The sequence below is a fragment of the Oreochromis aureus genome, linkage group 22, assembly GCF_013358895.1.
Source record: "Oreochromis aureus strain Israel breed Guangdong linkage group 22, ZZ_aureus, whole genome shotgun sequence".
NCBI lineage: Eukaryota > Metazoa > Chordata > Actinopteri > Cichliformes > Cichlidae > Oreochromis > Oreochromis aureus.
In genome coordinates, this window is record NC_052962.1 from 36,835,366 (window position 1) to 36,848,498 (window position 13,133).

At 41.4% G+C, this 13,133-nt stretch overlaps 1 gene segment (V, D, J or C); it reads right to left on the reverse strand.

The window, feature by feature from the left end:
• Positions 1 to 8,544: 8,544 nt before the first annotated feature.
• LOC120435580 lies at positions 8,545 to 9,026 on the reverse strand. The segment is given in 2 exon segments: positions 8,545 to 8,867; positions 8,975 to 9,026. Coding segments are annotated over 2 exon segments (375 nt in total).
• Between the last annotated feature and the right edge of the window lie 4,107 nt (positions 9,027 to 13,133).

A 13,133-nucleotide genomic window follows, 5' to 3' on the forward strand; every position in this document is an offset into this window, starting at 1 on the left:
AAAACAGGAAACACATACACACAAAGACACAGACTAGCAAACGCGGACTTAACACAAGGGTAGACGGCAGAACAGAACAACACTAAACCGGAGGAAGAACAGAACCAAAATGACACTAGTAGAAAACACAAAACGCTGGGTCAAAAGGACCCAGGATCGTGACAGGTAGTCTAAAAGACTCGCCTGTAACATGGAACTGGCAGTCCCCTGGGAGACTCGTTCCGCAATTAAAAGGCTGGAAGTCAGGGATCTCACTCTAAGAGTGAATGGTAAATAAAGAACGTGTCAATTAAAATAGGATTATAGTACCGCGTGTGAAGTTTATGTGTTGTTGAGGAGTGAGTGACCTTTTGAATAGAAACAACAGGTTTCTGCACCACTCTTACTGCTTCCTGTGTTGACCGATGTACTGGTGAGAAGGGGTCAAAGGTTGCGCTTCAACACATAAAATTAAGGCCGCCCTGGGTCTAGACCAGGGTAGAAGGCTGCCTTAATAACCTCCCCCGACTCTAATATCAGCGAAGGTCACATAGAGTGTATGTTGGCAGTATTAATAAATAAAAGCAAAACAAGGTGTAATGTTTTAAAGCATGGAAAGAGGAATGAAGTGGAATAAACAAAAGGTTAAATTAAATTAGAGCTTATTTAATGTATTCAAATTGATAATAGAAGGATAACAACCTGTAAACTGGTATTAACAATGAAATATAGTTGGCAGGACGACCGTGCCTAGAATGGATAGAATGCATGAAACCAGATAACTCACACAAACACATATTAAATGAAATAGAGAGATGCATAAGGTATATTAAGGTTGTGTCATTGTTCAGCCAAAGAAAGTGTGTGAAAAGGAAAATGTCTCCAGCTTGGGAAAGGGTGAGACTGCAGCTCACCCTCAGCCCTTGGTGGACACAAATAAAATATTGTAATATACTATTGCTGTTATATAAAAGATAATAACATTAATAATGAAATAATATTAAATATGAAGAGGCACCTCAGTCAGTTGTGATGTGAGGTGGATAATTGTTAAAAGTAATCTGTATCAAGCTTAAGGTTTGCTCAAATTCAGTATAATGACATATGAGATGAAGAAAATAAAGAAAATATGTAAACTAATTAAGTGCATAGAGACACTTGACCCGCTTGTAAACCTGTCATCCTAGATGAGATTTTGTTAAGATGAAGAGCAAACCTATACTACCAAGCTAATGAGCAAGATACACCCTTTTATTTTGTATTAATTTTTTTGTTTTTCAGAGCAGAAGCTGCATGATATTAAAAGCTCACACATGCAGCAGTCTGTGATCTCAGTTTTTCTCTCACACTTCTGCTTTGTTTCTGACAGCAGTTCTTTTTCTTTTGTGTCCCAACTCGTGTGTAAGGCCTTCATGCCATCAGCAACCTGTTTTTGTTTGTTTGTTTTGTCGGTTTGAAAAACAAATCTGTGATCATACTTGAGGATCACAGTGACACGAAATGATTAGGCACATGATTTACTGATGCCTAGTTTTAGAGCTGTGAGCTACGAGCTGTAAGCAATGCAAAGTTTTTCCCAACTTAGAAGTTTGACATATGTAACATGTATGAGATATATGAATTATTTTAAAACGAAATAGAAATTGTCCAAAATGCCTTAAGAAAATATGTAGTGCTGTATCTACAGAGAAAAAGGAAGAAGAAGCATTCAGTAACTTGAAATAGCCTTTCTACTTGCATGTAGATGGAAGTGCAGGTTACATGAAAGCTGTTTTAACACAGGCATTTGGAGAAAAACAACGTCTGCTTGCATTTTACTTCTGCAAATTAGACTCTGTTGTGTGCAGGCCGGTGTAGCTGCAGCAGAGGCAGTAAAGGTCAGCTGACATTGTTTTAGGACACACTTTAATCATCAAAGTGCCCCATGCAGTGACTTAAATTTTAAATCTAAGCCAATTTGTCTTACCTGACACATGTGAGACAACTCTCAAATGTCGGACACTTATTGTCGCTATATGGAAAGTTCAACAAAGAGTTTGGTTAGTCTGGAGAAACAGGAAATATGTGTGCCTGTGGTATGTGTGTAACAGGAACTACATGCCCATAAAAGGAGCTGACTGTGTCAAGGACGCAGACAGACAGAGAGACACACAGACAGTTAGTATGTTTTTTCAGCAGTACATCATTTTGCAAAAATTTGGCAGAATAGAGGTATGATTACTTCTACTGGAAATCCAGTGCAACATGGAAATCTTTTAAAGGCACTGTTGGAAGTGATAACAATTGCCAAAACAGTTAGCATTATGTAAATGTGCTGCACACCAGAAGGACAACTCAGAGGTCACTAAAGGCAATAACCCATGCAGATCAAGCCGCAAAAGCAGCAGCACAACAAACAATAGACACATTAATGTCTGAATCCTCAATGCAAATACCACGTGATGTGCTTAAAAACGAACAAAAAGCCGCACCAACTGCAGAACAAAAGAAATGGTTAAAATGTGGTGCACAGCTAAAAAATGATTTGATGACCTGTAATGGTAATCCAATACTACCAAAATCCCTACACAAAACAGCAGCATTAGTGACACACGGTTCCACTCATGTGTCAACCGGAGGGAGATGGTAGATATAATCTCTAAACATTTCTTTACTCAAAATTTCGAATATTCAGCAAAAGAATTTGTCAGAACATGCATGATTTGCCAAAAACATAATGCACAGGGAAACCTCAGACCAAGAAGAGGTAACTTTCCCACACCACCTCATCCTTTTCATACCATTCACATGGATTTTATTGAGCTAAATGAAGCCAAGGTTCAAAAATACGCTCTAGTGATTATAGACGTGTTCTCAAAATGGCCAGAATTTTATCCTGTGAAAAAGGCAGATGCAATTTCTGTAGCAAAATGCCTATGCAGCCATTTTGTTTCCAACATATGGCATCCCCACTCTGATAAGATCAGACAATGGGACACATTTTGTTAATGAAGTAATCAGCAAGGTCTCTGAAGCACTAGGATTCAGTATCAAACACCACTGTGCTTACCACCCTCAAAGTGCCAGACTAGTGGAAAGAACTAACGGCACGATAAAACAGAGAAGAAACAGGGAGACTATGGGCTGAATGTAAAGGTCTAGTGAAAATGTGGATGAGATTAACACAAGGCAGGCTCACAAAAATTGACGCCATTTGAAATAATTCATGGAAGACCTTTTCCCACTACTAATACTGAGTGAACCAGTAAACAAATCAGCTAGAGAGACTACTCTAGCAGAGTGGATGGCAAAGTTGCTAGAAAATACAGAAACTGTGTTGAACAACAAACTGCTGTGTGACTCTTCTCCAGTATCTTGCAGGTTAAAGGCAGGTGATTGGATCCTGATAAGGGTGCTCCAGAGGAAAAAATGGGAGCTCACCCCGTTGGGAAGAACCCTACCAAATACTCCTGACCACACTAACAGCCTGCAAAATAGCAGAAAGACCGTCCTGGATCCATCAAAGCCACTGTAAAAAGAGTGGCGACAGCATAGACTAACCGGACACTGACTTCCTTACCCTCGGGTGATTCGTCAGGTGAAGGAAGTGCCGATTGGGTATATCCGCACTTTTTCTTCTTGCCTAAGTCCCCTGAGACGTGAGGTAAGCCAGGTAAACATGAAGTCGCTCTTAATCTCACTAACTCTGACAGTCCTAGTGGCAGGATGTCTCATCCACTGAAGATGGATCCGAGGAGCGAACAAAGAAAGCTTGGACACATGACAACTCACACCTGGACAAGATGACGCGAGGACCACAATCATCCCTGGATGAACAACGCGTGGTACAGATATGTATACAACCGCACACAGAAAAGAACTACTTTGTTTGCTCACACATGCCTGCAACTTCTGTCCATGCAATTATTTATGGGAAGGTTCCGTCACTTGAAACGAGCATGTGCATTCATATGAAAGTCATAAATGGAACTTGTTCACATAGAGACATGTTTATAGTGAGAGCCCTAGCGTTTTCACTGCTGACCTACGACGTGAATAACCTAACAGCTACAAACTGGACTGTGACGAAGCACACTGGGTGAACGTGTCAAACAAAAGAATAATGACATTTCCAGCTTTCTTGCAGAGTGAAGAACGTCACCCGATATGTTTCGACTTCTCATACGGAAGGACAAAACTTGGTCAAACCAAGAACTGCAGTATAGTCTGGAAGGACAATGCCGATGCAGCTATGACTTTTAAGCGTGGCACCTATTGGGTGCAAGGAATGGCCTGGCTGTGTGGACAACGTGCCTACTTCATACTGCCACCCGGATGGACGGGCACCTGTGCCCCAATCTTCATTTCAGATCACACCTTCAGGATGTCAGCTGTAAATAGCTCTCAGACTACAAGACATCTCCGCAGTGCAACCACATTACCCCATCTATGGCAGTGATGTGACAGAGGAATTGAAACTTTGGACTACCGCTTTGGACTGTTCCTGAATGCCTCGTGCAAAATCAACAAACAACAAAATGAAGAGATTGATGCCCTGCGCATAACTGTGATGCAACACCGAGTCGCACTGGACATGATTCTGGCTGAAAAAGGAGGACTCTGTATACTCTTTAACAACACATGCTGCACATACATTCCAGATAACGTACACTCATCCAACATGACTGATGCTTTGAAAATACTTAGACAACTCAGGGATGCACAACAACAAGACTATGTTACAAACACAGAAGACTGGCTCACGTGGTTGTTAAGCAGCTCTTGGAAATCCCTGCTGTTTAAAGGACTTGTTTTAGTTGGTGTTCTACTATTGTTATTGTGTCTTTTTTTTACTTCATCGTCATACCTTGTTTGAAGAACATGGTGTCAAAAATGGTAACTGCTTCAATTAATGCTTACATCACCCTACCACAGAATGAAGAAGATGATAATGAGATAGACATTTGGATATAACATATTCACAAAACCTACTAATTAATGATGTCCTGGCTAAAAATGTTTTACAAGTGGCCATAGACTGATACATTGTTAGTGAGTTGCTATGTATATATATATATAGGAGAAAAGATCAAACAACAGGAGGGAATGTTAAAAGATTTTATTATGTTTATGTTTAGAAGTACATTATGTTTAAGGTTTTCTAAATGTGTTTGCTCTTTTCTTTAATTTCAGTGTTAATAGTTGTTTACCCATTTATTCTTTCCATTTAATCGTATTTTATGATTTTACTGTTTCACTAGAAGTGAAGCTGAAGTAAAGACAAAAGCATAGTGTTCTCAGATATGATTCACCCAGTACATTTCCTCTGCACCTGGTTCTCTACGAGCCGTTTCACTCCCAGGAAGGGGAGAGCAGGACGTTCTTATCTACACTCCCAAATACCAAGAGGGGCCTGTTCTTCAGAATCACACACACAGACAGACACACACACACACACAGAGAAAGCGGCATATATGTGATATTTAGTGATTATCTACAGAACACACACACCCAGCTAAACTGGAACAAACCTGTTTCTCAGAGGCAAATCTTTGTCTCCTCCTTAAACAGTTGAAGCCACTATGTGACTATAAATAAAACCTCTGCCTGCGCTCGGTGTGGGATCTCCTCGAAATCTCACCCAGCGTGCGCACGTTGTTACCATCCAAACTGTCTTGAGTGTCTTTATTTCGCCTGAAGAATGTCTTGTTCAAATATTTACTCTTTACACTCATAAATAACCACTAAAAATCAGAATAAAAACAATATACAAGATAAATACAAATTTCCACTGTGTGACATCTGTTTTTTTTTTTAATAGTGACGTGCATGAACCGCTGCCTATAGCTCTGTCCGGAGTCCCTTTCCTCTGGTCCACCTTCAGTCCTTTGCCTCAGGGTGTCAGGGTTTCTGGGTCGTTGACCCAGTATTTTTAGTTCATGTTCACTGTTTATCTCCTGCCTGTTCTCACTTCCTGTTCTTCCCATGTCAGCTTGTGTCATTAGTCAGATTATGTTCAGCCCTGTACTCACCCATTTCCAATCATTGTCATCATTCAACCTGTGTATTTAAGCTCCTCGGTTTCACCAGTTCTTTGTCGTGTCATTGATGTTCGTGTGATGTTATGTTGTCGTTCCCGTGTGTTCTCTCAGTTCAGTCAGCCATTCAGTTGTCCAGCCAGTCAGTGTCCGTTCACCCTCTGTTCATCCACTCCTTATAATAAACCTTCACCAGTCTTCACCTACCTGCGAGTCCTGCGTTTGGGTTCCTTCTTCCTCGCCTCCACACAAAACCTGACACAGGGTTTTTGATCTCCTAAAATGTCCCTCCATCCCACAGCAGTAGCATTTTCCTCTGCCACCTTCAGGCATCCCTGTCTCCACATCACCGTTCTCTGTCTCTTCCTTCCTCCCTCGTTGGCCTGTGTTTCCTCTCAGCATTGCGCTGTACGCTGCGTGGTGAGGGTCAGCGCTTTGTTTTCCTTCTTCCGTTTTCTTTGCATCCACCCTTTCCTGGGCGTAGCAAGCATGTCGGCATACTATGGCCAGCGTTAGTTTATCCTCTCCCCCTACGTAGAATCGTAGTTTGCTTCGTCCAGGTCATCAGGCTTAACAATGCTGCTGTCAGCTGACTCACCTCTGTGTTGTTTGCAGTCAGAGCTTGCCACAAGCCGTTGTTCAGCACTGTCATGGCATCTTGGTAGGGTGTGTTCTCTTCCTTAGGGTCGAGGTCAAGGTGGGGATCTTTTGTTGTTACACAGCAGCAGTTGGCCTTGCTTTTCAACGGACCGTGCTCGGTTCTGTCGGCAGTGGTTTCGGTCATCGGTGAGGACGGGACTCCAGATCAGAGTGGCCTTTATCGCTTTTTCTGCAAAATGAAATAAAAAACAGGAATTATGGCTAGCATGTGTGTGCAGTGGAGCTGCAGATTCAACAGGGCCTGTCTCCCCCACAGTTCCTTTTTCTCCCCAAAAAAGCAGGATTTAGGATTTAGCGCATCTCTTTTCATCATTCATCCAATGCACGTCAGCCAGTTTAACTCTTTTCTTTTTTAACATCTTTTTCTTTCTCACAACACAATCCATGCATTCTATTCCATATTTTCTTCACCATAAAAACAAGACTTGTTAAGTGTGGATCATTAAATAATAGATTAATGCAATAGCAAATTGTGCCTTTTTCTAAGATCCACAGCAAGTGAACAGTGATAGATGAGATGAGGAGATGGAAGCAGGAAGAGAGGCAAAGAGTGACTCACAGGCAGAGGCTAGTTTATTTCCCACGGTTTTGTTTTGTTTTTAATCTGTTGCCTGATGGACGTTTTTAATGTCTACAGTCTCAAAGCAACACAGACCTGCCCTCCAGCACTATCAGCAGGAGGAGCAGCAGCAACCCCTCAACAGCAACATTGTATCCCATCAGGTAAAACAAAGGCTATGTTATCTTTGCACTGTTCCAGCCTGATGACAGTGATATAATATGATGTGATTCCATATTAGGTCCTTGATGTCTGTGTGTTCTTGTTATTCAGCCTGGTTCTTTGTGCCCCTTTTTAACTTTGAGCACCCGCCCCTTCAAACATCTCTGCACGGCCCTGCTGAGGAACGGGTCTTTGCATTGATGCTTTGAACAACACTACTCGCTGCTCATGATGGCCTAGTAAAATCTCTTGATGAGATATGGTTTCACAAACAGCTGCAATGTCTCTCATGTTCTGTCATAAAGAGATTTGAGCTGGAGTCAAAGAGCAGACTCAGGCAGCTGTTGGCAGTTTTAAGCACTTTACTGAATGGTGATGAAGTATTTAGTAGCCACTGGTAAGAGGAGTGAAAGGCCACCTTTCCTACAGGGCCACACATGGGAGCTCTGCTGAGCAGAGAGTGTTAGGTGTAGTTGAGGAGAACAATATGCTTGACCTGTGGCCTTCGGTCAGGACAAGCAAGACAAGAACTTAATTTATGTCTAATCTAAAACTTAAAGTTGGACATAAATTAATACATATAACATTAAATCAATCTCCCTCTCCTTTCATCTCAGACAGTCATGAAGCTCCCCGTCTGTTTGCATCCAGCCTTTACATTACTGCCATCTTGTGGCTCCAGTCTGCTTTGCTTGTTTCAATCTTATAGAAAATTGTAACTGTCTGTCATATGGGTGTCTCTGTCTACCGCTCACAGTGACTGGTGCTGGTCAAGCTGAGAGGGCAGTGGCTTTTTTCTGGTGGTTTCCACATGTGCATTGTGGATAAACCACTGGACTTTCATAGTAAATTTGTAGAAGACCAGTGTGCAAAGCAAGCTGCTGCTTACTCAGCTTTCATTGCTCTGAGATCAGTTATGGAAACACAGCTAGCATCAGCAAGTAATCTCAAGTTTTCTCTTTTTGAACGAAACTTGTGTTCAATCATAACTTAAGAATTTGTTAAACTCTGTGTGTGTGTGTGTGTGTGTGTGTGTGTGTGTGTGTGTGTGTGTGTGTGTGTGTGTGTGTGTCCTCAGTGAACTGTATCAGTCTCTGCAGTATCTTCCAGCTGCAGCAGTCAGTTTCTCTTCAGTCTGACTGAGGGAGGTTTTTGTACGACTGTTTTTCACTGTGTGAACACCCACTGACTGTTAGGGTAGTGCCGACCCTGACAGTAATAAACTGCTGCATCTTCAGCCTGGACTCCACTGATGGTCAGAGTGAAGTCAGAGTTTGATCCACTGCCTGTAAAACGAGCTGGAATCCCTGATTGTCGAGTGCTAGCATAGTAAATGAGTAGTTTAGGAACTCCTCCATCTTTCTGTTGGTACCAGGATAAATAGTTGTTGTTATAAACATTCTGACTGGTCCTACACTTGATGTTCACAGTTCCTCCCACAGCAGAGCTCACTGCTCCAGGCTGAGTCACTGTGATCTGTCCTCTGGACTCTGAGGATACAGAGACAAAAACATAAAGCAGCTTCATGGTTTTGTGGGCTTCATTTCAGACGGACAGATGTTGATAGAGGAGAGGAGTTTGATTCTCTGGACTTTACCTGTGAAGCAGCAGCAGAGGAGAGTCCAGATGAGGACGCAGATCAAAGTCATGTTTTTGATGAGGAGGATTTCTGTGGCTTCTGTTGTGATGAAGGACAGCTGTCAGTCATCCAGTGTTCAACTCTCGGGACTATAAACTCTCCCAGAGCACTGGAGCATGGTGCTGCTGATGCAAAGTGCCTCTCTATGGAAATCATGGAAATGCCCTTGTCCATTATAAAAGGTTTACTCTGTGTTCAAGAATCAGTGATTTGGTATTTCTGTCTGCTGTAATGCTTTTATTCTCTTTCTCTTTTTAATTAATCCACTGAGTTATTCATAAAATCAGCAATTTGCATTTTGTTGATTATTTTTAAAAGCATTTTTTGAAGTTTTACATTGTGCATCTTATGCTGAGCAAGCTTTGGTTGTGAGGATTGGGCAGGCTATTCTGTGACATACTTCAAATATGGCAATACAGTAGGTAAATATTTGCACGCAGAAAAGTCATCATTTCTTCATCTTGCTCTGTACTACACTATAAAGATTACAGCATAAAATAATAAGGAGCACATCGTCAGAACTTTACTGAATCTTTGCACCAGACCGTGTGTGTTACTCATGGCTGTTGATCATTGGCTGTTGATTAATGGTCATGAGAATTTGCATATTAATGATCAACGAACTGACCTCCCAGCCCATTGTTCATTCACTGGGCTGGTTTCAGTTATTATGCAAATGTACTGTTTATAAGGTTTGGGGAAACCTGCAGTCAGCTGAGACTGAAGAAGTCACTTGGATGAGTGACGAAACGTTTCTCCCACTGATAACATTACATCCAGATGAACCGAATCAACCTTGTGGATTTTACTTATCTAGATGATTGAGCATGCATCAAGACACCATGTGTGTTAGTGCCTAATTATGAATAATATTACTCAGATATTGATCAGTGACAAACACAAAAGGCTACAGTTTCAAATATTTTAGACTCTCTGACAGGTGAGAGTAAAATGCTGAACATTTGTCTCAATGCTAGATAGAAAGCACTCAGGCATAGAATTTAGTGTTTATATGAACATCTGTGAATGAGGTATGTTTTATGAAGAGCTTTAATTGCTCAAGCTGAGTAGAAAAGTGTTATATAAGAACCAGTCAATGTACCATTTACCATTGCTTCATCTTCAGCCTGGACTCCACTGATGATCGGAGTGAAGTCAGAGTTTGATCCACTGCCTGTAAAACGAGCTGGAATCCCTGATGTTCTAGTGCGAGTGTAATAAATGGAAAGTTTAGGAGGATTTTCCATCCCTCTGTTGAGGCTAGGCTAAACAGTCTGATACATAGACCTTATGACTGGTCCATTTGATGGTGACAGTGTCCCCCAGAGCAGAGCTCCCTGCTCCAGACTGAGTCATGGTGACCAGGACTTTGGTGCTACTAATGTACAGACACTCTCTATGGAAATGCTGTGGATCGAACTGTGGATAATTTGTGTTTTTATCAGTAGATCAATCATTTTTACAGTATTAAGGGAAAATGATTTAAAACCTTTGGCATTTATACTAACTCAGTTCAGAGGTTTATTATGTTGTTACATGGTTGACAAAACAATCAGATTATTTGACTATTTATTGCAAATATGTGTAAACTTATTTTTAAATATAGCTCCCTTATTAAGAAAGTGAATAATATTACTAATGTTTCTTGTAATATTACCATGAATAAAGTCCTTAAAACCTTTATATATTTTTTTTCCCTTTTTTTTTTATAACTGTCCCGTTTGGCTCTTTTGCCATCAGAATTATTGTCTAAAGGTGAAGAAAGATGCCCAACGGATTTACTTTACCAAATGGACCATCCCAGCCTTGCCGTAATGGTCCATTTGATTCACCTTTATTGTTTATTTTATTTTCACTTGCTGAATACGGGACAGACTTGACTGGGGAAGGAAAGGGAAGAAAGAAAGAGGAAAGAAAAACAGCGGGGAAGAGGGACGGGGAAAAAGGGCAAAAACCAAAACCAACAGAATAAGCAGACAAAAATACATATATCGATCACCTGGATCACCTGTTGAGAAAGAAAGAAGAAAGCAAGCAGAAGAAAACGAGAGTAATAAACATCATCACAATGATCTATGGGAATATGACAGTAAATACTAAATATTAAACATTATTGTGCAGCACGTAAGATCGACAGCGCACAGTGTGCTTTGAGGTAGGAGCCAAAAAGGGTGTAGTTTGTGTGTGATCACCTGTGTGTTCACCTGTGAGCATGGACGCGCTTGGTTTTTTTTTTTTAAAAGGTTCCTTCATGTAATGATCTGTTAGAGGGTGTGGGGGGCCACTGCCCCGTCCTCCAGGGCATGACGCAGGTATTGTGGTCGCAAATTTTGAAGCCATTCTGATAACCTTCTTCCACCAACGATGTGGAGACCCAAATCCAATTAAAACCAAGACACTAAAAAAGATGCTCTGTAAAAGAGTAGAATTCTTGGAACAGAGTTTAATACACTGAATCGTATGAACAGCAGGAAAAATACATACAGACATTTAGCAAGAGAATTACATAGCAGAAAGCAAGCAAAGCAAAACCCCGGGGTGTACAGCCTTAAGCACAGACAGCAGAGCAACACGGAGACGGACAGGTAGCAGCAGCAGGAGGAAAAGAGCCCTGGGGGCGTCCTCTGGTCCCCTAATATAGGGACCAGTGTCGCCGCCCCCTGCTGCTGGGTAACTTTCCCACACGCCCAGCACAGCTGCTGGGGTCAGATAGCGGCCAGAGTTCACACCTGGCGCTGGCTGAGGGCCTGGTCCAAAGTGACACCAATAGGTTAACCCTTTGCTTTACCCTCTGACAATAGGTCACAACATGGTCAAAGGTCACACATTAATCCTAATTATTAAATCTTATACAGCAAGTGGCACAATCTTATAACATATAATACACAGGTTACATGCTTAAAAACACTTCAGTGTGGGTTCAGAGTGTGTGTGTGTGTGTGTGTGTGTGTGTGTGTGTGTGTGTGTGTGTATTTTGTATGATATTTTATCGTGATGTGTTCAGGATCTCTATTACAATGTTACTGTTTTGGTTGTGCTGCATTAAAGACGTTAAATTAATTAATTATTAAGTAAATTATTCAAGAGAACTCTCACCCTACATTAACTGCCCTGTTACAGTACCAACTTAATAAACCTCGATGAAGCAAAAATGTCTTGTGCTTAAGACTCTACATGAAAGTTAAAATATATGTTCAGTGCGCATAGATATATAGTGTATATAGTTACATAGTTATACATATCACACAAAAATCCACCACAGTATGGAGGAGATCAAAACTCCAGACATCCAGAGGCCCCCAGAACACAAGAGACCAAGGAAGACCAACAGAGGGGCAGCCGCGTAACTATCCCAGAAAGAGCTGAGGAGAGTCCCAGATGAGGGGTCACTCAGCAGCCGTGGAGCAGAAGCCAGGGGGGGTTGCAGTGACCCCCCCTTAAAACCTTTATAAATGTACCTACACTGCAAAAAAATACTCTGGAGGTTTTCACTAATTCAGTAATTGCCAGTTTTAAAATTACCTGTGAAAGCGTACAATTAAAAAGTCACAGACATGTTCCTCTCTAAAGAAAGAAATCTTTGTTTTGTTCTGGGGTGTTAGAGTGAATTGTTAAATGTTTGTCATTTTTATGTTTACCATTTGTACATTGTTTAACTGTGTGAGGAAAGGAATTCTTTCTGTCCTCCCCTCCCTAGATTCTCGAGGTTCTGGGTGAGGGGCTGTAATTTTTTATTACAGACACATCCTTGTGAAGGTCTTTTTGATGTAAGCTTCCTGCCCAGCAGGAGGCCACACACACACACACACACACACACACATTCTTACAGAAGTTCACACATATACATACAATGCCTTGTCTTAGAACCACATGGGCGTTGCTTTGCTGTGATGTGTTTTGTGTGAACTGTCTCTCAATAAAAGGCAACGAGAGGAGGCCATCGTCGGGGTCATTTTCGTGTTAGACACGGACGATAACTCCCTTGCGAGTAAAAATGATCGATCGCTGTTGCCTTGTTTTTCTTTCACGGGAATAAGTCCTGGATACAGCGGGGTCTGAGTTTAGACCCAACATGGGGTTTTTGGATTTGTTTTGGAAACAGTGAAAAAGTGTGAGT